We start from the raw sequence: 26,893 nt of genomic DNA on the forward strand, positions 1-26,893 counted from the left end.
GACGGGAAAATGCAATTTATTTTCAAATCTCAATTCACATTCGCAAGGGAAAATTCAAACTCCGGAATTTCACACGAGCGTTGACTCTCCCGGGATCAATAATCTCATCATCAATGGCATACATGTGTGTACGTACGTCCCACTCGCTACATCCAACGACTAATGAGAGGATTTAACCCTCCAGCAGAGCCATTCATTGATTAAACAAAATCCTCGTAGATGGTCAATCCGCTTTTATCGAGAAAAAAAAAAGTTGGTGACACAATGCCGAAGGACTCTGATAGGTCAGCCTGACCAATTCGCCATTCAGAAAAGCCTTTTGTTGAGGGATATAGATGTAGCTCATTCGTTTCCATTTCCTTTCTCCATTTTTATTCCTCCATTGTCAATTATGAACCGTTTTATCATGCTGGGTGAAAATGAGGACGATTATGACTGCTATCAGCTGGTTGGACTTTCCTCGAGGGTCAGGTTGAAATACTCTAGACTCAGTTTCAAGTTTAGGGCTGATGGGCCTACTGTACTCAGCCAGCTGATCAATTTGTTGTTGCTGAAAATAATTTTTGGTGCATGGCGATGCATTTTCAATTGTAATTAGAGATGCATATGCGTCACATCACCCGTTCTACACGGAGAGAATATAAAAGTGAAAATTACTAAGTCATGTCATCTGAATTTTCAATGTTGTGGACTTGAATTCAATTTCAATTGAAAACGGTCACTACATTTCTCATTCATCTCGAAAATTCAAGAAAATTGGATTTTTCATGTTAAACGATCATTGATTTTTCAATGAAAGCTTGAATTTTCAAACTTATTGTGAAAATTGAACATCACATACTATTCAATTTTCAACAGATTGAAAATTCAGAGAAGTTATTGCCTGGATTTTCAATAATTTCAAGGTTTTTCGGTGCCATATGCACCTGAAAATCGAGAATTACTTGAATATTCAAGCAATTAACTGATTCGTTAATGAAGAATTCTACAGAAATTTCATGTAATTTTGTCGTTGTCAAAAATTTCGAGCGTTTTCACTTGAAATTTCAAGTGTAATTTTTTAACAGTGTAAGGAGTTTTACCATGGTTGTCAGGATTTAATTGATTATCAAATTTAGTTTTTATAGTGAGGTTTCAAAGAGCTTCGTAGATTTTAGCTGTTTTCCTATTTTGTCGACTGGTCGATAATGTAGGGAATACGAAGCAGTTTCAACAGTTCATTGGATATTTAAAATATAGGGCGGCCAAGCGCTTCAAACTTTTCCAGATAATTTCAATTTTCATTCAAGGAATTTGTATCTTTTCACGGACTTCAGATTTGATTCAATAACATTTGAACTGATGTCCGTGGAGAAATTTTAATGGTCTTGTTTTGGGGGTTCAATCAATTTTCGAATTCGGATTTTTACACAACTTTTCTCCAGTGTTCCGAAAAATCATAAATCGGTTCCTGGAAATTAGTGACATTCTCCTGAAAATTAGAACTTTTTCTTCTGTTTTCGACATCAAGCTGTGATTATCCTAATTTAATAGAGTCATGGAGACTGGGGGACGGCATCTTACCTCTTCGACGTGTGCTGAATGAGCTCGCTCGACAAACAAGGATGGAACTGCAGAAATATTGTGCCTAGAATTGGATGCATTGCCTGCGATAGCTCATTGTAGCCTACTCCCTGTTGCACGAGATTTTGTATTGATTCGACTGTCACTGCATTTACCCCCGGGAAATCTGGACATTCAACATCGAATTTGAGCAATTGGATTCTTTGGAAAAGGCTGACGGAGTTGGAAAGGATTCTATTGACACCAACAACTTGAGTGGGGGGAGACAGGAACTTAGATTATATTCAGTGAATTTTTTATCGTGAAAAGCTCCTTCAAATCTAATCTACTTTGATACGTCTCATTCGAAAAATCACTGCGAAAAAGTCATGTGCTATTTTATGAACATGAGAACAAATCGTGCATCTGGTAGAAATAATTCCTATTCTTCAGGAATTGCGCATGATGTGGTCTCTTTTTAAGTACCATAATTTTGTAGACACTTCGATTCAAGTGTTTTCGGTTTTTTCCGCTCGACTAATAGTCAGTGGCAAAAAAAAAACGACACGTTGCAGAACTCTCGTTAAAGTAGTATGAATACACTTAAGCTGAGTCGTTACGTGTAACGAGGAGAAATAAATTCAAAAAGCCACAAATAAAAATGATCCATCATTGATAATTTTTCCCATAAACTCTACTATGATGGGTGTCAGAAATTAATGTATCAAAATTTTTTCAAATATGAAATGGAATAAATAAGTAAACAGATACTTCCTCATTGGTTGTGGCAATGATTATCCATATTTTTTTAATTTTCCATCAATCAATTCTCATACCAAAAATAAATATTTATTGATTTCTAAGGCCTTGTTGATAATTGTGTTGAAATTATGTTGAATTTGTTTGTGTTGACACTTTGACATGTAATCCTACCTGGTAGTGAAACCACAGAACAGAAATTTCTCCCCCTCCCCTCCCCTAAAAGTTTTACGTGACATATGTACAGCCCCCAATAATTATTGTTTTTCGTACAGTCTTTTTCGACTTTATTACCATCTCAAAGCGATAATAAATTGTTAGTATGGAATAAATATTTATTTAGTTCGAAGAAAAAAATTATTTTATTCAAATAAATCATTTTTCTGGGTGTAGTCTCTCTCAGCTCTCAGTTTTTGGAGTAGATTCGATCAAAAAACACGATAGATTTTCAATAATTTTAATAAAAAAAGTCACCTGTTCATAAATAAATAAGATCAGGACGTGTAAACAACCTATATGAGTTCCAGATCAACCTAATCATTCATATTTTTCGACCGAAATATCTTAATACGACATCTACGATCAAATACTGCGCCTCCAATTTCTGATCTATTTCATCTACTCGAATCCCTCGTCCCTCTTACCCCCAATTCTTTTTCCGAGACAGCTCTCCAGACTCCGAACAATTATGAGTGCCCAATCGAGAGATTGGGGTCTAATACAGATTTACTACGAAATCCCTCATGCATGACTTATTCCCAAGGGCATCGATGGGCAATCGATAACTCAACAGGACAAGAGAACAATATTTCACAGAATGGCCATTCAGGGATGTTTATTCCCTTCGGTTTTGGTTTGTTATTCAATCCGGTATTTTCATATTTCCTTGGAAAGTTGAAATGATAATATTATAAATTAAGATAAATGTAATGAAGGTCCCCCGGTATTTTACCAAAATAATCTTGAATCCTTTTGAAAATTCAAATGAACCAGAGTCTTACGTACACGGAGAGGAATGTTCAGTAAAAATTACGGAACTCACAGTTCGCTCACCGATTGCTGAATCGACTCAGAAAATTTAAGTGACGGTATCGTAATTTTTCACAGGAGATTCAGGTAAAAATTAGGAAACGCTCTGGAAAAAATCCGTGACGGTTCCGTAAAATTTCCTACAAGCACATTTCGCTCCGGAATTACGGAAAAGATACGTCATTTTTATTGAATATTTCTCTCCGTCTACTACATCAATTAACGTAGAAATATACACTGTTGGCAAAAAAATGAAATTTCATGGACAGTTGACTACTAATTTTCAGGACAATGACATTGAATGCGATTTAAGGGGGGAAAAAATCATGTAATTTCAGGTTTAACTGTAAATTCAGTAAAATTCCATTAATTTAAGCAGCATAAAAACGAAAATTCCTTAATTTATTTGAATATACAATCTATTATGAATATTCAGTGCCCAATTACATAGAACTTTCAGTGAAATCTCAAAATTCATGATTTTTTTCTTCTAAATCGCATTCAGTGTCACTGTCTTGAAAATTCAAGAATATATTTACCGTAATTTGTTTTTCTATTCATTTTCAGGGAACAATAGAATTGAAATTTACAGTTCTCTTTGATTTTTCCACGAAATTCTGAATTTTCACTGACGAAATTCCTTGAAGTTTCAGTGGTAACTAAACTCGATAAAAATTTCCAAAAAGTGTACCGGAAATTACATCCAAAAATTTTTAACAGTATGAAAAAATCTAGAACCTCCCGGAAAATTCTTAAACCTTTGAAGAATTTTAAAAATTTCGTAAGTTTTGAAAAGATACAAGAAAGGTTTCTCTATATTGTCGAAAATTCCAAATTTTCCCAAAAGAGTTGAGTCAATGAGTTTTCTAAAAAATAATTGCCATAGATTCATTATGTTTATTTTTTATTAAAAAACCGCAATTGAAAAAATTCTTCACAAACCAGGTGAGCAACGAAGAGTTGATAGATAGAGTTGAGAGTTGATATATAGAGTTGATAGATATACTCCAATAGTTACAACATAATCACTTTCCTCATCAAATACCTGACATCCAAGCATTGAAGTAGAGAACAGGAACCCCATAGCTCATGGACCACAATATATGATGCTCCACGCACATCGGGGAATCCCCAACCCGCTTTGCCTCGAATGGGTCATCAACATCTTCGAAATTCCCCAGTTCCTCGCGCGCATTCTTCCCACTCAATGTAGCCGCCAAATCGCTCGATACAAAAGTCTTTACGCTCCTGCATAAATAAGCCTGTCCAGGTATTTCCTAACAATAACATAGACCAAAAACACAATTTCGTTGTTACTAAACTCGGCATCATTGATGTCCAATAACTGAATAATTTGTATGTATTGATGCCGCGAATATCATATGCACACGTGAATGAATACGGCATAAAATACATGTGCATAATGGAGTCCCTTGGCAAGAGAGTCATTCCTCTATCGATCTGCGCGTGTATTACCTCGTCACCACGGAGTTCCCAGTTGTCCGAAATTTCATTCGAAACTCGAACTAAACTCTTTGCATTGAGGAGAAACTCCTCCCAAGTTAATGTTCCTGGACCGTCCATTGAAATTTGAAGATTAATTAATTATCTTCGGAATTCCCTCCGAGTTTTCCTAAATGGAGAAAGAAATTTTTCATTCATTAATTCATTACTCCATTCATTAAATCATCTTTGGTGAAATCCACTCATCAATCAAACATTTGGCAGTAATTCGCAATTAAAATTAGCGAATACGTTAAGTAATCGTGGAGTGAATTCGATTTTTAGTACTTTTTCGCCGTACATCGGGGAAAATGTGCGAGACGAATAGTAAATTTTTCTGCGTTCGCCGGGGAAAATTTACCGAACATGAGAAGGGTAATCTGTGCCGAAACTCTAAAATTTACTCTGCATTCCCTCAAAAATGATCCCAGTGAACGTAAATGATTTGGGCAATTATTCACAGAACTGGACAATCATCATTGCGTATAACTTTTCTGTAACGGAGAATGATTTGTTACTGAACGTCCTCCGTAAAATTCATTGTTTACTTCATTTTATTAAATTGAACAAGATTTCGTTTCAACTAATTTTGTCAGATTTTCAACTCAGTTAAATGTTATCGTTATCATTATTCTTATTATCCCTTTCATCTATACAACCGATTGTCTTTTTCGCGGTTTTATCTCTCCCCTCAGCCCTCCCATAAAGTGTTAATAGAAAAATTGTATTTATGTATACTTGATTGAATTTGAAACGTCACATTTGATGAAACCACCAGAAATTTCACTTTCAGGGAAATTCATGGAACATTCGAAATTTTCAACAATCATCATAAAAATTAAATCAACCGATACAGCTGTCGTTATCATCTTTCAACTTCGACTCCATGGCATCAAAACAAACATTATAAGCTTTGGTTGAATTCATTTGAAGTATGATAATCAAAGATATCCCCGGAATTCTGATTTTTAAAAAATACAATTTTTTTTTAAATTTTTAAATAAATCATAACAACGATCATTGCTATCGCGTTCATTTTCGAACTCGGTCAAAAGGACATCCAAATCAATCAATTCAGAACATTTTTTTAGTTATCATGACACATCCGATTTTCAAAAAAATTCAAAAATTAAAAGAACTAATCGATGAATTAAATTTTAATTAATATCGATACCACTCACGTACGTACGGACACGGTCTACAAATTGTATTTTCGGACTTTTTGGATCGATATAACACAAAAAATCCAAAACTTAAATTTGAACGATTGCAATGCTTCCATTCGGACGCAAAAAACATATAATCAGAATAAGAATGGATAAAACAAAATTAATGTAATTGTGAAGACAGAAACGGGGGCAAAATAAAACAAAATAAAATAGTATAAATTATTATTTATACTAGGCGCTTCGCGCCGGTTCGCTAGTGTTTTTAATATCCCTAAAACAATATTTTGCAAGCATCATTACATTAATAGAATAATCAGCACTTCCGCTTGATAAATGAACAATTATCCGTCTGATTAATTCTCCTTCTCTTGATTAAAATCGTTAATCAAATAATTGAATAATATCATTGAACCTATCAGCGCCCTGTGAATCACATCTTCAGTTGATCTAATCAACATCGAAATTTCGAAAAAAAACTGCACTTCATGCATCAGGACAATGTTGTCATTCGTCGACATATCGATTCGATGAGAAAAATGAAAAAGGGGAAGCGGTACACCTATGAGAACAGCCAGTGTCTCCCAATCCCCTCCCCCCCCCTGTCCTGGCCCCCTCGAGGCCTCGTCAATTGTCGACTATTTCAAATCGGCAGCGCTCGTGTGCCATCGGACACCATCGTGTCAAACCCCTCCTCCCCCTCTCGCCCCTTCCCTACACATTCTGATTTACCCATCCAAATCCCATCTCCCTATCATACGTGAGTGCCCTCGCACTTGTATTGGTGTTCGTAAACATTCGGAGTTGTACGCGCAAGTTCCTAGGACCAATCGTGAATCGAGAATTTATCAGTGACGTAGTAATAAAAAATCTATTACCACGCTTTTACGATTACGGAAATGACAATATGCAATATCTCCGAATGTAAATCAGTAGCGAATCGGTAAAACGGTTCGAGTCGATTTTCCCTATTATTCAGTTTTCAATGTATATCTCGGAATTTAAGACAGATAGCGAAATTTTTGTAAGAACCTTTTTTGTAGTTCTCGATTCGCTCTACAAAAAAGGTGATTACGAAAACATCGCTATCTCCCTTAGATTTCGAGATATTTCTCGAAAACTCAGCTGACAGCCGAGGCGACTTGAAGCTTCACACTTGAAAAACTTCTCTACTGAAATATTATTCCTACCATAGAACTTAATCATTCCAGATAATCAAAAGTAATGGAAAAATTCTGATGCCTAAAGTCTTCAATTTCTTCCCAACAAAGAGAAATTCACAGAAAAAAAAACAAAATTACAGTTGTGAATAGACGTAAACAAACGACATTTGAGTCCCAAAAACGCTGAGAAAACATTCTCCAACAGTCCCAACCGCTCCAACACAATCAAAACAACAAATCCCATAAAAACATCTACACAATTAAATAAATAAATAAATCCACCTGCCGAACCTTCCCCCGCCCCCGAAATCTCATTTCGGAGCGAACTCTCAAAACAATCCGTCCGCTCCTGAACCTTGAAACACTGTTGCGCGCGCAGATGTTTCCCGGTATCGGTGCGCATGCGCCCCTCGTCTAGACGCGCCACAACCGGACAAGCGAGCGCGTGTCTGTATTCCACAGTTGAGCATCCGTGTATTTACCGCCGATAGTGTGCGTGAGAAATAATTCGCCCCCCTCTCTGCAGCGAAACGGAGCAGCTTTGCCGGTGTGTGGGTGCCTCGGCGCGTCGCCACGTACAAAAGAGCGGGGGGAGGGGGCGATTTCGAGGGTCCTAAGGGGGGGGAGGGGCTCGTCGGTGGCCGGGGGAGGGGGCAGCATTGGAAACCCGAACGAGGATAGAATCACGAAAAATTCCGAAAACAAGAGAAAGAGCGGTGCAGCCAGCGGGGAAAGAAAAATATTCTCCACTCGTGTTGGTGTACAGCGTTGAAACAGAGTGTTATACTGTGGGGGGTGTACGGAGGCGATGCTAGGCAGCGCGGTGAAGTAAGGTGCGACGACCAAGTAAAGTGACCAACAGAGGCGTAACTTCGTCCCAACAAACTCCAGATTAAAGGAAATTTGTTTGAATAAAAAAGGGACATTTACCTGGTGACAAAAGGCCCGGAAATTCACAAAAAAATTGACACCCCACTGTTAACTGCCGTGGGGGTTGAACACTTGAGTGATAAAGTAACTTGTGATAACACGATACGCGAAGAAACTCGGTAGAAAAAGGCGAGAGAACGCCAACAGCTTCAAGTGTCTCCCTCTTACTCCTAACCATCAGTTTTTGCCCATTGGCCCCTGTTAACTCTCCCATCTCACTTCAGCACGCGTCTGAAAATATTCATCGTTTGAAGAATATAACGTTCAGTTGTACTCGTTACGGTGAATAACACGAGTTTTGTTGTACTGCAATGACGACGCGCGACTGTACACCGGATTTTAACCCGCAAACGGAGCCATGAGGAGTGAAGCCGTTGGCTGAAGGATAAAAGAACAATTTCGGTTTTATTATTTTTTTTTTTTCATTGTTGTTGAGAACGGAGAGATCAATTGTTGGCAATCGGTTGGGCTGTGACGCGGGTGCAGAGGAAACTTTTTTCTTACTTTTGTTTTTAATTTTGTTCCTTGTTTACTGGGGGAAATTGGAAACAATCGACTGGGGTTTTATGGTTTTCGGGGGATTTTGGGATTTTAAAATTTTATCGGAGTGGATTCAACGGTTGGGGGAGTTTTCGAGTGGTGGAGTTCAACGCTGGATAGATTGACAAGTTCACAACAATGTACGCTAAGGGGAAGGGGTCGGCAGTGCCCTCAGACAGTCAAGCAAGGGAAAAGTACGTATTTGCATTTTTTAAAGCAACAGCTTCAAAATGAAAATCAATAAACTGCTGCTGACGATGTTTCAGTCAATTCTAACTGAGAATTATCTGTTCTCGTTGCTATCAACAGGCGAAAATAAATGATGATGATATAAATTATGCAAATGTTTAAATTCGTGACTAATGTTGCAATGGCATTTGTTGTTGTGCATCATTTTATAATTGACAAGCATCTCTGTCACAATACGTGGAGCACGTGACACAAGATTAGGATTGAGCACCCCTGTTCATGTTCCAGATAAAATCCAAGGAAGGCCCCTTTCTCCTCTCTTTCTCACGCAAAATTGTTCAACTCCTTGCGAGGAATCAATTCATGCACCAATACATGCACGTTTTAGAGCATTCTCCCTCGATTATATTGTTTTTTTTTTTTTCATTTTCACTAAAGACTGGGGAGAATTCCGTTAGAATTGACGGGCCGGGTCGTTGACACTCGGCCGATTAATGCACTCGAAGCAGCGCGGAAATCATTGAACATTTTACTATTTTACTGGTGTTGCACCAGTCGTCCATTGTTTCACTCGGTTATTTACTGTTTTTCTTGGTTACTTCATGGTTTCAGACTGGCGTTGTATGTTTATGAGTATTTACTACATGTTGGAGCACAAAAAGCCGCACAAACATTCCTGTCGGAGGTAATTTATGCAATTTTTTGAATCAACAACAGGGCAATTGCTGGTGATATTCATGAGATGGTGTTGATTTTTTTTCGCAGATTCGATGGGAGAAAAATATCACACTCGGGGAACCTCCAGGGTTTCTACACTCGTGGTGGTGGTGAGTTCTTTTCATTTACTGGATTTATGCTCCATTGTTTTTAGTTATTTTGAAATGAATCATTTTGAAGAGTCATTGAATTGTTTATGAAATTCAGTAATTCTCGCTTCAGTGAGCCTGAACTGAAGTTAGTTTAGGAATTGTTTTTTGGTTGTTAATGAATGTATTGAAAAGAACAAATAATTCGATCGTATTATTGAACGATAGGGGAGGGTGGAGTAAAACGGACACTTTAGACTTTTTTATTATTATTCATAACTCAGAAACAAATCGATCAATTGAGCTCAGTTTAGGCTCGTCACAAAGGGAACGAATTGTTCTTTGTATTGAGAAAAAAAAATATTAAATTTTATCAACATTTCAACCCCTTATTAATATTTTAGAAAAAGTCAAAAGTGTCCGTTTTACCCCAGCCTCCCCTATAACTTGGGTTTGTTAAGGGAGACTACTATGAGTTTTAAAAGTCGCGGGCTATTGGAGTGAGATTTCTCATGCATTGAATATCGATTATATGTCTAAAAACGAATAATTAGTGTAAATAATACTAAACTTTACACAAATAATGCTAAATTTCTTATAAAGGATTTCCGATTATCCAAATAATCGTCAATTTTCCTAATTGAATTACTAATTAATAAATAATTCGGAATTTGAATATTCAAATTGATGATTACTTCAATAATTAAAATTGAAGAGTGATATTAACGAATTGCCTACTTAATAATTTAACGGTAATTATAATTTATGAATCCGAAACGTAAATTGAAAGGATTACAGAGCTTCTATTCGGAAGTAATAGCCAAAGTACTTGGATATCCTTAAGAAAAACCAAGTCCAATGGCTCTTAAGAAAAGTGTTTTTTATTTATTACCCTGACTTGCCATAAGCCAATAAAATTAAATATGATTTACAACGAAATATTATTTTACAGTGTATTCTGGGACTTGTACTGTGCTGCACCTGAGAGACGTGACTCGTGTGAACACAGTAGTGAAGCAAAAGCTTTTCACGATTATGTGAGTATAAAATCATGAAATTCATCAATTTTTACCTCAGATCATATTCTTAACATGGAACAATCGCCAGTTGCATGAGAAATATTACTAATTGGCTTGTATCAATTTTCTAGGGATTTGTAAACAGTGGTTATGGAGTGAATGGAATTACTCACGTAAGTATTCTGCTGTAATAATTCATTCATAACTGGGGGTCAGTTTAACTCGTCGACATTCTCCCGATTAAATGCTTGAATTTCAAATCATTGGGCTTTAACTGAATTAATGAATTGCTAAGTTATTTACCATTCTTAGGAATAGTAACAATGATCCTTAATCTGCATGCTGATAATCTCACGCTTTTACAATTATAATCATAAATTCACGCATCTCCCTCTGTCCTTACCGCGAATGTATTTCTTTTGTTGGTAACATTTTTATTTCACAAAGTATTGTGATGTTACTGGCCAACTTCATCACTGAAAATTATTGTATGGACAACTTATCAGTGAACATTTCATCACTTGGACAATTGATTCTGTGGAAAATGCATCACTCAAGTGCTTCCTCAGCGAATAATTTATTCAATCGATGATTTTCTGGTAGTCTTTCTGCATCATCGGGCATTGCGTGTAACACGTGTAATAATGATTGTTTTCGATTTAATTCCATGGACTCTTTCATTCACGAAATTTTTTATATACGAAAAAATTTTATCAAAAAACGTAACGAATTCTCTAGAAAATTCTATGGAATTTTTATTAAACTTTCCATTTGTTTGTAGCCGATGTTATTGGAAAATTAAAATGTACAATGGGAAATTCCAGATAAAAAATCAGTAGAATGGGATTTTTCTATACAGCTTATTCTATTAAGGTATTTTCTGTAGAAATTCCTCGGCTCAATTTTTTTTATTTTTTTTTTTATGAAAACAGAAGAAAAATGATAATGATGGTTTTCGATTTAATTCCATAGACAGTTCAAAGACTTCTTTACGTGCAAAAAAAAATTCATGGGAAAACCTAATGAATTTGTTAGAAAATTCTATTGGATTTCTATTAAAGTTTCTATTAGCTTTCGGTCAATTCTATTGAATAATTGGTATGTACAGTGGAAAATATTTCATTGAAAAAATTAATAGAATTCGATTTTTCTATATAACTTATTTTATTGAGATATTTCCTGCCCAAATTCCTCTGCTCGACTTTCACTGAAGATTTAACGAAATTACCAATTTTTCAGCAGCAAAAACAGAACTGTCCAATTTACTTGAATTTTTGTGATCAAATCATTAATATTCAGTAACAAATTACACCTGTTTTTCATTACTTTTATCAATTTCCATGCAACAATTCAACTGAAGTTCGCAGTTTGCGTTTAATTTTTTCATATAATTATCAATTTTCAACACCTGCATCCCTTGAAATTGGAGTGGAGCGGTCACTTGATAAATTGTCCACGTGACGAGTTATCCACATAATTAATCTGCCCTCTGATAAAATAAGCAACGTTCAGTCGTCGTACAATGAAAGATGATGAATTGTTCCGTGTTGATTAGTGCTAGATTCTCCTCCATTTACTTTTGTGGGAGTGCGACTGCTTAACCAAGAGATTATTACAGAATGCTGGACCAGCACCATCACCACTTGGGCAGATGCCACCCAACGATGGCATGCCTGGTGGCCCAATGCCCCCTGGATTCTTTCCAGTAAGTTAATCACATCCTATTTTTCAATCGAAAGTCTAGTCCTACCATTTTTCTTTACAAATCCTCTTTCGGAATTAACATCCCTCGAACCAAGTTTCATGGATTGAATGATGAACAATCAATATTTTCACCAATTATTCACATTGTATTTGTCAATTCATCTCGTCGTACAATATCACTGATTGAAAATGATAAATCATCTCATACGGTGCACGTTGTACATAAATGTGAATGTTGCGTCGAGATAATTACATCGAATTCGTACTCGGAAAGGGAGAATTCATGAACGTTTTTTCACAAGTGAAATTATTTTATCCCCCACTAACATTTGTGTCTCTCCATCCACTTTGTTATAGCTATTATTTAAGTATAAAATCATGGCTAGAGTTACACTTGATTCAAATATTATTGGCTCATTGGATTGAGTTATTAGGGTGGAATTACCTAGTGCTCTAGGAGGCAGGAAATTGTTGATTAAATTCATTGAAAATGTTGAATTTTCTTTTTGTTATCGATGGTTTCATGGAGTTGAATTTATTCATGTGATTTTGAAACAAGTGTAAATACCAGAGTCTTGTGTCCATGCTTGACAACACCATTTTTATGTACATGTATATTTATTTTCCATTACTCCTGTGCTATGTATTTATTAACTCATATATGTGCGCTCGTCCAATCACTTTGACTGTTTTTCTATTTCTCTGCTGAGTTATAAGTCAATGTAGAAGACGCAAATTTCATTATTGAATAATATCGAAAAAATATTATCTAGATATTAGAGCTAGATATACCACAATAGAACAGTAGAGCCAAACACTTGTCCAAATATACTGTTGAATCGTTTTTTTGCATCCTCATTTGCATAATGATAACTAAATTCTTCGTCTAGTGGAAATGGAAATACTTTTGAAATTCAAAGTTTTATGGCAAGCTCTCGGCATTTGAATAGTTACTTTTACCACTTAAAAAGCCTACCTAGAGACTAGAAGAATTCCTGTGGTCATACATATGCGAAAGAAACATCTGACGACAGGATTTTGCATATGGTACTTGCTTGCTCAATTCTTCGTTCATATCTCTACGTCCATGTTCAGCAAAATTGTACAGTTTAAATTTATCACTGTGATTATTCTTATCGTATGTGCTGACCCTACTCAAAGTGTACAATTTTCTGGGATTTTTTTATTGATGTGAGATTCCTGCACAACTTCAGAGGAGGAATTTAAATCGAAAATTGCGAATAGATTCATATAAAGATCGTATTTCATTGATATGCAGATCTATAAATATTTCATATGATTGAAGACAAACAATCGAATGCTTTTTGACACAAAAATATATCTTTATTGTGAGAAAAGGCATATGTTCTCAAATAAGTCTTGTTTGAATTTTTTTTAAATGCGAATTGAAAATTACCAAAAAGAGATGAAAAATTTTTGTCGCTAAAATTAATTCGGTTGTTCTAAAAAATTGTTAGTTTCTCTGCAAACAAGAAATCTTACCTCAAGCTCCATTTATTAGTTATTTTATATTAGCGTATGTATTTTGCTCCTCATAAATGTTCGTTTTATACGAAACTCAAAATTCAATATTCAAAGATGAATCAATTGTTTGTAACTAAATAAAGTAATAATAACAATACAATATTAATCCTGTAATTTAGGAATGAAATATTTCTTGATTAACTTTGGATTATTCATAATTTAATTGGATTTCAAGACTTGTTTGAGAACACGTTCTTTATCTCTCATCATAGACTACTAGAATTCCCTAAGAAAGAACTGCAGATTAACTTCAAAGATATATTTCGGTACCTAAGAGTTAAAAACTCTGAAAATTCATAAAAAACATGTTTAATCGATTTCACGTTCCGAGATAATGACCAAAAACTGAAGACTTTCCCTATCTCACTACTGGAATATCACGTGTGCTGACAATTTCCTCAAATTTTTTCGACAGACCTCAATGGGAGAAACCTTATTCACAACCATTCATCGACCCCTGATCGTACTTCTCATTCATCCCCCTTCCCCCTTTTTTTCGAGCCTCTCTAGTAATTATAGTTGTTGCCTGGATCGCAGTGTTGCTACATGTCTGTCGTTTGCGTTGCTTGTTGCAGAACAACTCGACAATGCGACCATCTCCGCCCACACACCCCTCATCACAGCCATCTCCCCAGCACCCCCAGCCACCCCCGCCCTCACACTCGCAGATGATGCCCGCCCAGGTAAGCCTCATTCAACACACACACATCACGTTCATTTATCAAGAAATTGTTTAACCTCATTCGTTCATCTGATCATTTCATCCAATTTACCTAATCATTATGATTGCATTTATTGAATTAACTTTAGAGTCTGCTTACCTCCTGTTTTTTATCTCAATATACCTGTTCGTTATACGTGTTACTAATTTATACACAATCAGCATGATATTAATACTAATACTTTATTTGTTTGATTAATTATTCGTCATTCAGGAGTGGAGTGGGGGAACGTGGAAAGACAAGTCAATTTTCATGTCTTGTTGAATGTTTCATTAAGGGGATACGTCGGTGAAATTTAAGTCTTCACTGGGCCTTCGGACCCATTGAACAGTTTCTGATATATGACGAAATATGGGAATAATTAGGGAAAATCGCGAACCCGATTGATTTTGCCCCGTGTAACCACAGAAAACTTCATTTTTTCCTGTTTTTACTTTCAAAATACTCTTTGCGCCGTAGTTTTCATACGCTTTTAGCTTCCCTTTAAATGTTCGTTACACTCCAAACAAGGAAGTTAAGCTTCCCTTTTACTTTATTCGCAATAGATCATGAATAAATGAATTTTGAATTTCATAAATTTCTTTTGAACCCGTATTTTTGTTTCAACCTACCATTTTTTTTGTTCATAAAAATTTGTTTACGCATGATTACAATGTTCAATTACTAAAAACAATGAATTTTTAGTCCTACACTTGTTTTCGAAATGATGCGCCTGTACAGAAACTATCTTCACTAGAAGTACAAACTGGTGATGAATTCGTCTAATTATCTTAATGAATATTAAGGAAAAGTCCAAAGACAGTTGTCAAAAATTAAGATTTTCTTGTCTCAGAGACAAGAAAAGTTGTTGGACAATTTCTCTTGAAAGCTCTCATATCTAAGATAAATTCACTATCAACAAACACGCGAAAATTGACTTTTCACATATCACATCTCCACTGTCGAGTGGTTACCTCCACTCATCGGGGAAATTTTCATTATATCCACGTGTTTTATGTTATTCGAAAACATTGTTTAATATAAGCTGAAAGAATAAGGTAAGCTCCATCATCCGGCTTTGTGCACTAACAGCTCATAAGTTTCCTCCAAACGGATACTTTCAAATGTTCCGAAAGTATCAGCAAGGTAAGACTGGAAGTTGATACGTTTCCAGTGATTCAAGAAAATCCTTGCATTTGTTTATTAACGGATTACTGAGAGTCTTTGGCATCTTGAACCCCTCGCCACTTCCCCGCCTGAGTTGCTCTTCTCGTGATCATGCATCATTACGAAAATTCATTGAATAATAATAACAGAACTCTGATATTCAAATTCGATTGTAACGCATTAGTGTAGAGTATGACCCCTTGCGCTCTTCCAAAAACGCGTGTAGTGATATCAAGAGTACAGAACGTGCCATTAATATAACTTCATAACGGGAGATGCACAACTTGTCGACTAATGAATAATATTGAATATCATGACAAGACTTTTACATCACTTTGATTCAAGAGGGAGAGTCGGTTATTTGGAAATGCAAAATGAATATTCTTGTTGCAGTTTATGGGACCTAGATATCCATCTGGGCCTAGGCCGACAGTTCGTATGCCACAAATGGGAAATGATTTCAATGGGGTAAGTAAAATATTAACGAAGTTGTCTTATTAACAGGTAACGGTACCCCTTTCATGTTTTTGAATTTAAAAATCGTCCTCCTATCTATAGTTATTAATTTTTGGAAACCAAAAAACTTTAATCACTTCATTACTATAGTGTGCATTGTCTGAAGTTTCTCGGTTTCCAAAAATTAATAACTAACATTCAACATATGCAAGGGGTACGGATACTTGTTAAGGATCTTAACTATTCTGGTTCGTATTGTCGTGGGATATACCTTAAGAAAACGCAAAGTTAACAATCGAAATAATGATCTTTCATGACAAACTCTAGATTCCTGACATTCCTATGTTACAGCCACCAGGACAAACAATGATGCCAAATAGTATGGATCCAACGAGACAAGGTAAGAAACAAAAATGTTGACCCCTGAATAATCATTCTTCGATACGTTTTCCAACTATTTTCATTAATTTGAGTATTGGCGTTTCAAGGAACGAATGACATAAGCGCATGTTTATCAATAAATATATAAATATTCAATACACAGCAAATTGAACGAAAGCGTTATCATTGACAACGGATTGGATTGCTGTGATGTGGAGTGGATTGGTTTTTTATTTCAACATTTATTTGTTAATGCCTGGTCGAGAGCAGTGGTGTAGGTTTCAATTAATCGAAACAGATCATTTTTCTTCCAAATTTCGTTGATGACATTTTACCAAAGTGTCTCTTTCCCTTTTTAAGATATATTTTATCAGTCGAACGCATAAAAGTCATCGGGGACAAGTGAACCTCCGCTTGAGGTATTTTATCTTTTCCTGAGGACATTTCAGCCTTTTTCACATAGAGGATTACACAACACGAATATTCTCATAACCAAAACTCAATAGTTAATTCTTTGATTAAACTCTGTAACATTAAATTTTTGCAAACTTTCCACAATACAAATGCATCTTTTTATCAGCTGCTCGAATTGTGTATTAACACTTCGTTGGCCGCGCTATGAGCGTCGCGCCACACTTTTTGCGATTTTTTAAATTACACTGCAGTAAAGCCTCAGAAGAATTTGAAAAAATTTGACACCTCATTTTGAAGTGTCTAGAAACCCTATCAATGAAAATATCGGCCAAAAATATCATAAGTAGTTGGATTTTCAAATTTTTATTCTGAAACTCCGGGCCGTGTGTGTATAACTATCCGACGTAAATCGGGAAGTTGAACATCTCATTTCTAACATTACCACACGTATTTGGCTCCAAAAAATGTTCGCTTTATGCGAAACGAATGAGAGTAGTTTTGCGATGGTTCGATTTCAATCAGTACAATGAATCAAGTAGTAGTCTTTTACTATATCTGATAGTCTTCATTCAGTCGATATGTCCTGAGTTACGGTTAATTTTGCATAATTTTTGCAAGGAACCTTTTTTCCAACGAAAATCTAAACGAAATTAGTTTTCTCTTGAATAGCATGCAATGACTCATGGATGATTTACCATTTTTCCGTGTGAATCACACTTATCTGTGGATGCCTAGTCCTTTCTTGGTGTAAATAAACTTTAAATAGGGCTGTTCTATCCTCTAAACAGAAAGGGGTAAAATAATCTCAGAAAAGAATCAGAATACACTGAACAGGAATGATATTGGTGTGAAGAAGAGAATTTATTCTCCGCGTTATCGCGTTTTTTCGGAGATTAATGTTCGTAGAGCGGAAAAATTTTTAATAATGAAAAATAACTGTGCTACTGTTGAACAACTAGGCTCTGCCACCATCAACTTGATACCTTACCTACCTGCCGTACTAATGTGTGCTCTTGTGTTCCTCAGGCGAAGCTGGAGAGTTTGTAGGGTGGCAAGGTAGGAAAGCAACCCCAACAACCGAATCACACTCACTTAGTCAAGGCTAACTTCTCGTTTTTTATCAACATTTTCCCATTTTATTTATTCATGCCCCCCTTTATTTTCATTTTTCTGCCTATTTGTCATTTCTTTTTTCACGCGGAGAGAAATTCCTATTAAAATTTAGGAATTAATTGTTGTAGTCGTGTAATTGGCTGGTCTTGCGGGATTTTCTACCTAAAATCTACTGAAAAATGCAATATTTCTGGTGATAATTCCTCAAAAACCAATAAGCTCCACGATTACTCGGTTTCGCGTTGAGTGAAAAAGAGGTTCTTGGATCAGTTTCGTTTGGAAAAATTGCAAGTTGATAATTACCAAGAAAAACAATCAGAGACCGTTCGAAAAATAAAAACGCATACGCAGACAAACAAATATCCTCCAAACAACTTCAAGAAAGTTTCTAGAGATCATGAAACTTGAAGATATTGTGAAATTTCTGGTTTCGATTTTCGGGGCCATTACAATAACTATCCGACGTAAATCGGGAAGTTGAACATCTCATTTCTAACATTACCACACGTATTTGGCTACAAAAAATGTTCGCATTATGCGAAACGAATGAGAGTAGTTTTCAATATAGAATCCTTGAAGTTGCCAAATGAATTCTCAAATATCGATATGATAGAAATCCTGCAACTTAGGAACAAAACATTTCTTCACTGTTCAAAAAATTTTGCTGAATTTCCCGGAAAAAGACTTTAAAGTCGATTTAAGGAGAAAAAAGGAATGGAATTTCTGAAAATTCATGTAAAATCGCAATTTTTTAGCGGCAGGAAGGTAGAAATTTCACAATTTACATAAATTTTCATGTGAAAATGAATATTCACTGCCAAATTCCCTGAAAATTTGGAGAGATTTGTTAGAATTTTCCTGATTTTTCGTTAATTTTCCTGAAATATAAGTAAACTGAAATTTACAGTTCCCACGGATATTTCCGTGACATTATGAATTTTCAACGATAAAATTTCTTGAAATTTCATGGAAATGTTACTTATTAAAAATTTCCACAACTCTTACGAGCTATTCAAATGGAAAATTTTTAACAGTATTGATTAACTTCACTTTATGAGAGATATTTTCCTCCCGAACAGAAATATTTCGTCATTGAAAGCGATGATTTATGTTTTGGAATTACGTATGCTCAAATGCCAAAATTCCTATCTTTGCCATTATCAGCTTGCGATTTTTGCGCCCAAACGAATCTCGTTTGAGAACATATTCTTTTCCTCTCAATATTCGTGACGTTAAACGGACGCGAGACAGGGCTGACACTTCGATATGGCCGACATAAAAGATTTCGAATAGAATCAGCAAAAGTGGTATTAGGAGAAGCTTTATATTGATACACACAATTGTAGCTGTTTCGATTAATTATGCTCTTCAATAATAAATGGGTTTTAACTCCATTGATCTTCACAGGACCTGATCGAGAGATTGAAAATTTTTAATTGGAAAACTTTATGTCAGTCATCTTCTAGCTTCAGCGCCGCCGCTCGTCAATTTGACATCGCGAATAGCGATAAGTTTCAACAGAATTTTTTCTCCGAACAAGTACAGTCGCACAAGCTTCTGTCACACTAGACACAAATTCACGTTCTGGTGTTCACAATTTAGCATTTCAGCATGACAAGGTGAAGAAATAACGTCATTTGCTTAAATTTTGAGTCGATGTCAAACAGCTAAATGTGATTAATGAATTTTCATTGTGATTCGGATTAACTTTGTGTTAATATTGTCTATGTTCAATTGAAATCATCATTCCCTGAGGATTTTAAATCGTCTCTTGCACCATTAGTACGTCATGCATCAATGCACATGAAAAATTGATAAAATAGTTTCTCTATATTCACTTGGAAGACTAATTAATTATCGTTTTACAACCCTAATGCCTAAAACACATGCAGAGTGAGCCAGACATTACGCTTTTATTTGTTTTTCAGAACTCCGCAAGCTTTCGCGCCACAATCCTGCGTCCTAATAAATTATTTAAGAATATGAAACTTTTGTAAATTCGCATGCATTTCCATACAGCTTAGCGTTTCCACGGGCAAAGGGTGTCCTAAATCCAAAAAGAGAGACTCCTTAATCTTTTAACGCTTTGTTACTGACGTGATTTTTGAACACTTCTTTCCTGCAAATAGCACAACATCCTTAGGGCTGTTTCTCTATTACAGTCAATTCTAGCTGTGGGAAATTAGATTTCCCCTTGCAGTGTGATCAAAAAAATTCGGTCACTCGGGGAATCCAACAACGTTCAGTGCCACATTTTTGTGACATTTTTTCAAAATAAATCAATTTAGAAAATTCGAGATAGCTAATGATCGAATTTTTTTTTTCACAAAAAAAAATTGTAGATTGGGCACCAAGGAATGACCTATTCTCCTTCCTAGGCGCACAGATTATTTTTTCACACACCTGCACGGAAAGTTCGTACTTCCCTCCCGCTCATCAAAGAGCAAAATACGAACTTTCCTTTGCAGGCGTGTTAAAAAATAGGACGTGCACCTCGGGCGGGAAAATATGACTTTCCGCCCTTGATGCACAATATACTATGCTTTTACTGACAACTGCAATGAACATCTTACAAAAATTTCAAATCAGTGCCATCATTTATTCTCAGAAATGAAATCCCTTAAGGTATATCCCAAGACCACACCATTCAAAAGTTAGTCTCGATGGATTTCCGGAAAAAATTTTAAATGACTTAATTTATTGCATGTAGTTCTCATAAGTAACGGGTTTTCTATCGTCATACGTTGTTGATGAAGGCAACAATAACTGTTTGAATCAAATAAGAAATTATTTGTCAATTAATTGTTTGAACTAAATAAGAAATGACTTCACGAAATTTCCACTTTTTGGAATTGAATATCGCAGAAAGTATGAACAATAAAATTTTACAACAAATTCACCACATTTGGATTTTCTGAATCAATCACGGATCTGTTTTTTAAGAACGTCGTAAGAACCGTTCAGTCATAAGATTCATTATTTATTATTTTGTCATAAGATTCGTCATTTATTATCTCCTAAATCGTGTAGTACAGATAGTTGGAATTTTTTCAATAGCTAAGGAACATTACAAACATTATCCATGAAAAACATGTGGACAATCGTAAGAAAAACCTGTTTTCTAGGAATATACCTTAATCCAAAAATTAACTCTTCATGCTGAAACAATTAAACACTTGGATTGGGCCACGCTTTACCCAGTATCCGTACCAATGCCAATTAGTGACCTAGAATTAGCCTGAAATATAATAATTTAAGAAATGGTGTAGTGGAAGTACAAATATTGGAGTGGAAATCACTGAGACGTCTTTCTCTAGGTCCTCCCGGTATGAATCCAATGAACCCGAGGATGAATCCACCTAGAGGGCCAATGGGACCAATGGGCCCCGGGAATTACGGTCCAGGGATGAGAGGACCACCTCCAAACAGTAGTTTAGGTCCTGGAGGGCCTGGGGGCCCTGGTATGCCACCTATGAGCATGGCAGGACCTGGGGGCAGGCCTCAGTGGCAGCCAAACACATCGACTGTAAGTTTCTCCCTCACATTATATTTTTTCCACACAAGTTACCGGGGAAATTAATTCCTGTGGTTCTTTCAACAGCCTATGAATTATTCCTCATCGTCTCCGGGTAATTATGGTGGTCCTCCAGGCTCTACAGGGCCACCAGGTCCAGGTACACCCATAATGCCAAGTCCACAAGACAGCAGTAATAGTGGTGGTGAAAATATGTACACCATGATGAAACCAGTACCTGGAGGCAATATGCCTGGAGTGAGTTGCCTTTAAATTCATCAAAATTTTTTTCAAAAATAGTTATTCAATGCCACTTGCAAGCCTTTCCATAAACTTGACACGAATTTTAAAAAACCGTGCATTATTGTTTGCATTTTATTTTTATATGGGGAAAAGGGGCAAAATCGACATAAGATTAAAAATGTCACTGAAGGGGAGTGAAAATACAGTTGAAAATACCTTCAGATGCATAAACTGTCTGCTTATTTTTCATTATACTCCTGTAAATGTTTCAGGACTTCCCGATGAGTGGAGGGCCTGAGGGTGGGCCGATGGGTCCCATGGGGCCAAACACAATGGGTCCAGTATTAAACGGCGATGGTTTAGACGGAATGAAGAATAGTCCAGCGAATGGTGGTCCTGGCACACCTCGTGAAGACAGTGGCAGTGGAATGGGAGATTATAACTTAGGAGGTTTCGGTGGTCCTGGTGAAAACGTGAGTATCAACAGCTTCTTTTAATCCTCCGATGACTTCTCTTTAGTCCATTTAAAACATTAAAAATAATTTTTTGCAATCACAATCCACGTCTTACGTATCGCGTTGCTATTAATATGTTCATGTGATAACTGCTTAATACGCATGCACATTATTAATTGGGCTAAAACAGTAACACAGCTTCCGTCAGGATGTTTTCTAACTTTATGAGGTGATTCAGTCGGTCAAGACAATAGGAATTTTTTCAGTCAGTGGAATTATGATGTGCCTTGCTGGTGTTTTAGTTGAAGAATAACTCTAGTATTGGTCTAGTATTTATTTTGAGAAAGGGATGACTGTACACTGACCACAGTTTCTGGCTGATTTTCCAAGGGATTCGGGAAAGTCGTAAAATACTCATGCGTCCAGTTGAGGATATCCAAGTAGTTCGAGCCATTTTTTCTGGTGGAAACAGGGATAGCCATATTCATAAATTATAATTACCGGTAAATTATTAAGTAGTCGATTCGTTAGTACACCCTTCAATTTTAGTTATCGAGGTGATCATCAATTTAAATATTCAACTTTCGAATTATTTACTAATCAGTAATTTAGTTAGGAAGACTGACGATTGTTTGGGTAATTGAATAATCCCTTATGAGAAATTTAGTATTATTTACTTGATAGAAAATTTACAGTTTCATATTATTAAATATTTAATTCATCGTCAATTGGAAATTGAGATTATCATTTCTTTTAATATTTTTAAAAATGGATTCGTATATTTAAAGCTTAATCAATGTAAGTCGGAAATTCCCCTAATATTGAAGAATCGGAAGATTGATGGCCATTCTTGGGTGGAAATCATTTTCAATGTTTAGGAAATAGACCAGAAGTATTTTTAGGCGCAATATCAACCTTAGTTTCCGAAAATTTAGCACTTTGCCGCCATAAGAGCTGTATACTCTCACATTCAATCCAATGATTCATAGTCTTGAAGCGTTTTCTCGTACACGTGACCGCATATATTTTTACAATATTGAAAAACATGAGTTTCCGGATAGATAATTGCAAACAATCGAATTAGAAGCATTTAGATTGGTATTCGCGATGTTCAATTGACGAGTGGCGGCGCTAAAGCTCACAAGATGGCTGACCTAAATTTTTTCAATTGAAAATTTTCAGTCATACTTTGAGGTCTTAAAGGAATTAATGGAGTTAACCCATTTATTATTGAGGAGCATTAATTAATCGAATCTAAAACAAGCCCCAATTGTGTCCATCAAGTTTTCTTCATTCTATTTTTCTTTCATCAATCTTCCTCAAAACTAAACTTTCCCATTTTTGTTCAGATTTTTTAAATGTTTTCTAACGGTTCAATATCGAGATTCAAATTCAGACCTGCAAAGTTTAAATAATGAAATCATTGTAAGAAAGCTCTGATCTTCGACTACAAAAGTAGAGAAGCATTTCATTGGAGAAAAATAGCCAAAGTACTTGGATATCCTTGAATTTCTCATACGTGTCGTTTTCAAATTCACTTTTATAAAGAAACTAAAAAATACGCCATAACACGGGCGAAGGGAGGTCCCGAATTTTGTGACGTAATATCTGAAAGACTATCTTTTTATTGGTTCATACATTTTCTGTTGTTATTCACAGGATACTCTTTCTCATAATGCTAGATCAATAAAATACAAATAATCCCAACTGAATAACTTTTACTCCTAACAACTTAATTGATGCAGTTGTTAATTCTAATTTGATTAATTTCCTCGGGCTGATGAGACATACCTCAAAGTTTAACCGCATACGTGCACGTTCTTGTATTCTCGACAGTTTTTTTAAATCTCGATATCACCTTGGACCCAGCTACGAGCTCAAAAGACACCCTGTACAACTACCCGGGTAAGAGACAGATGGAAGGATCTCGACGCGTTAAAAACTAGAATAAACTTAAGCAAGTTTACGATAATGTGAATATTGCCCAGACAATTATTTAAACGATCGATTGATATTAGATTCACACTATCAGTGTTGTTCTTACGATGACACAAGGAATTATGTGGGAATATCAAGTCACACGACATTCGTCAATTCTGTTGTCAATTGTCCCACTATTTTTTAAATAGCTCTTTTTATAGATTATTAAGTAAGATCTGAAATTATTGATACTTATGCCACTACTGCCATACAGACTATGTATATGCTTCGCTGGTACTCTCAAGGTTACATTATTTTCAAGTTTTTTTTCCAAGTCTTGAATTTAGACTCTCTGATATTTCTAGTTAGGGATGATATTATCTCAGACTATTTATATTTATTTTCTTCGGAGGAAGAGAAATTCTTAATTGATGAGAATGTCATGAGGATTCCGTCGATTTTTCATTTACAAAATTGTTTTTTTTACTGGTGAGGATTATTGAGTTAGTTGTTTATTTGAGAATTAGGGCTTCCAGAAGAACATTTTCTTAACACAAAAAAGTTTTTGAGATTTTTATCGAAATCCGCTCATTTTTTAGATAATTTGATGTCTCACTGCTTGAAGAAAATGAAATATAATTATTAATAATATCAAATCTAATATCATTATTAAATATAAAAAAAATACTTGATTTCTTCCAACTTCCATTAATTCCATCAATTGCTGATGTTCAAAATATTTTTACTGGTGAGGCCTATTATGAGTTATATATGGGCAAAATAGATTTAAAAATGGAGTAAACTCTGGCCTTTTTTACTCGAAAATTAGACTTTCCAGGAGATTTTTTTCAAACCAAATTTTTTTTTTACTTTTCCTCAAAAACCACTGATTTCTTAAATAATTTGATGTCTCACTGCTAGAGAAAAATGGAATTTCATGGATAATTGAGCAGAAATTTTCAGGAGAACGACATTAAATTTGATTCACAAGGAAAAATTCTAAAAAATGTCAAGTTTCAGATAATTTTTCAGATAAAATTTTCAATTTTCAGATGAAATTTGAGTGAAGTCAAACGGTTTCAAGTAGTAATGAGATGAAGATTTTACGATTTACGTAAATTTTCAATTGATGATAAGTATTCATCACGAAATGGAGCTTAATTTTCATCCTGAATAATTACACCGAAATTTACAGTTTCCACAAATTTTATGAACAAATTGCGATTTTTCAATGACAGGATTCCCTGATACGAGGGAGGAATTCTGTTGAAATTCCTTAAAAGAGATCCTTATGACATCCTCAAGCAAACGGTGCCTGATGTACTGTAGGCTGTTTACTCAATATTCGCTCTGTGATTTGGGCTTTATTGCTTAATTAATATTTTTTACTAATAATACTTCTGGAAGTTCCTAAGTTAACGATAGGTGATTTGTTCCCCACTACACAAATAACGATTTCTGGCAAGACAAGTGTACCGATAATCCTTTTATGCATTTGACATTCGTCACGATTTTCAAGTACAGTTGAACCTGTGATGAGTTATTTCTCATCAAACCCACAAGAGATTGATTTCCACCATCGGATTTTGCCTTCCAATGTAGACTATATTTATTCCTTAAAATTCCTCACTTTAAAAAACCGAAAACAACAAATAAAAGTCATATATTCAGAAGCGAAGTGCTTAAACCTTTCAAGCTGATTTAGCCCTTAACTGGGTTTTTGAGGAATATCTCAGAATCTAAGGGAGATAATGAAATTTTTGTCAGAACCTTTTTTGTAGAGCGTATGAAGGGCTACAGAAAAGGTTTTAACAATAATTTTGCTATCTCCCTTAGCTTTCGAGATATTCATTCAAAACTGGCCAGTAGTCAAAATCGATTTGAATCTTTTTACCGCGTTGCTACTGAATTGTTATTTTCATTTGGGAAGGAGTGAAATCTCTTTAATTAACAACATTTCCCAACCAAATGATACGATTTAGATTTGTCAGGGCTCATTTTGAGGCTCGAAATTGAAAAAACAATCGAGGAATTTCACTCTATCGTTCTCAAATTATCTTCTATTGAAGCAACTATCCACAAAAATTTGACCCAAAACATTTGAAATCTGCGGACTTATTGACAAGATCATTTTCTCACGAATCAATAGATAACTTATCACAGGTTCACACCCACAACTTGTCATTCACAAACAAAAACTGTAAGACGAAAATTATCCACTCATGAAATTCTAGTCCCCTCATGCATCAACTTCACAAAAAAATCCACCGAATTGGTGAACAAACCTTCGGAAAAACCCCTCCATCATCATTTACCCTTTGCTCACTAATCGAAATCGACTTCCCAGTATATTTACGAATAAATCGTTATAGGATTTTATTCTCTTGCCGCTTGATTGCTCAATTTTTACAAAAATGCCTGATATTTTTATAATTTGTAAATAAGAATTTGCGAAAGTACAATTAACACTCTCAATTCGTAGCTATAGAAATTTCGTGCTGTGCATTCAGTCGAGAGAACTTTTGCGTAATAATCATTGAATTTTTTTGCATTTTTTATTAATCCTCTTCTGTTTTTTTTCATCGAAGGGAATATACTCAGTTGCATTGTACATAGATCATGTATTTCTCTGAT

The 26,893-nt window shown here is 35.5% G+C and overlaps 2 protein-coding genes across 7 annotated transcripts in view; one reads left to right on the forward strand and one right to left on the reverse strand.

Annotated features, from left to right (window-relative positions):
• On the reverse strand, positions 1-8,357 carry LOC107046721 (ubiquitin-like-conjugating enzyme ATG10). Of its 2 annotated transcripts, none has more exons than XM_015269406.2 (5): positions 8,093-8,357; positions 4,807-4,963; positions 4,376-4,607; positions 1,564-1,729; positions 1-550 (listed from the first exon to the last, which is right to left on the reverse strand). In XM_015269406.2, exons 2-5 carry the CDS (start codon positions 4,912-4,914, stop codon positions 442-444), a joined length of 615 nt encoding a protein of 204 aa, XP_015124892.1. In that variant the 5' UTR covers positions 4,915-4,963; positions 8,093-8,357; the 3' UTR covers positions 1-441. The 2 variants fall into 2 exon arrangements, with proteins under 2 accessions (XP_015124892.1, XP_015124893.1); XM_015269407.1 differs by lacking the exon at positions 8,093-8,357 and adding an exon at positions 7,445-7,522.
• LOC107046719 (single-stranded DNA-binding protein 3) overlaps positions 7,830-26,893 on the forward strand; it is a 26,510-nt gene continuing 7,446 nt past the window's right edge. Inside the window, exons 1-14 of one of the 5 annotated variants that reach the window (XM_015269403.1) lie at positions 7,830-8,826; positions 9,434-9,506; positions 9,587-9,648; positions 10,580-10,664; positions 10,778-10,819; positions 12,265-12,351; positions 14,471-14,578; positions 16,157-16,231; positions 16,571-16,619; positions 18,041-18,070; positions 21,445-21,653; positions 21,729-21,899; positions 22,157-22,357; positions 24,176-24,885. In XM_015269403.1, the coding sequence (XP_015124889.1) occupies positions 8,771-8,826; positions 9,434-9,506; positions 9,587-9,648; positions 10,580-10,664; positions 10,778-10,819; positions 12,265-12,351; positions 14,471-14,578; positions 16,157-16,231; positions 16,571-16,619; positions 18,041-18,070; positions 21,445-21,653; positions 21,729-21,899; positions 22,157-22,357; positions 24,176-24,184 (1,257 nt within the window). In that variant the 5' untranslated portion in view covers positions 7,830-8,770 and the 3' untranslated portion in view covers positions 24,185-24,885. Of the gene's footprint in view, positions 8,827-9,433; positions 9,507-9,586; positions 9,649-10,579; positions 10,665-10,777; positions 10,820-12,264; positions 12,352-14,470; positions 14,579-16,156; positions 16,232-16,570; positions 16,620-18,040; positions 18,071-21,444; positions 21,654-21,728; positions 21,900-22,156; positions 22,358-24,175; positions 24,886-26,893 lie in introns of those variants that run through there. The other 4 variants (XM_015269401.1, XM_015269404.1, XM_015269402.1 and 1 more) reach the window with 4 other exon arrangements.

The sequence above is a fragment of the Diachasma alloeum genome, unplaced genomic scaffold (assembly GCF_001412515.2).
Source record: "Diachasma alloeum isolate Michigan unplaced genomic scaffold, Dall2.0 Dall_scaffold_01766, whole genome shotgun sequence".
NCBI lineage: Eukaryota > Metazoa > Arthropoda > Insecta > Hymenoptera > Braconidae > Diachasma > Diachasma alloeum.

Excerpts from the sequence above, each read along its gene's own strand:
- LOC107046721 (XM_015269406.2), bottom strand. The coding sequence starts at position 4,914 with ATGGACGGTCCAGGAACATTAACTTGGGAGGAGTTTCTCCTCAATGCA. Across the intron at positions 4,608-4,806 it reads GGGAACTCCGTGGTGACGAG|GAAATACCTGGACAGGCTTA; the intron begins GTAATACACGCG and ends TGTTATTGTTAG. Across the intron at positions 551-1,563 it reads ATTCAGCACACGTCGAAGAG|CAACAACAAATTGATCAGCT; the intron begins GTAAGATGCCGT and ends AATTATTTTCAG.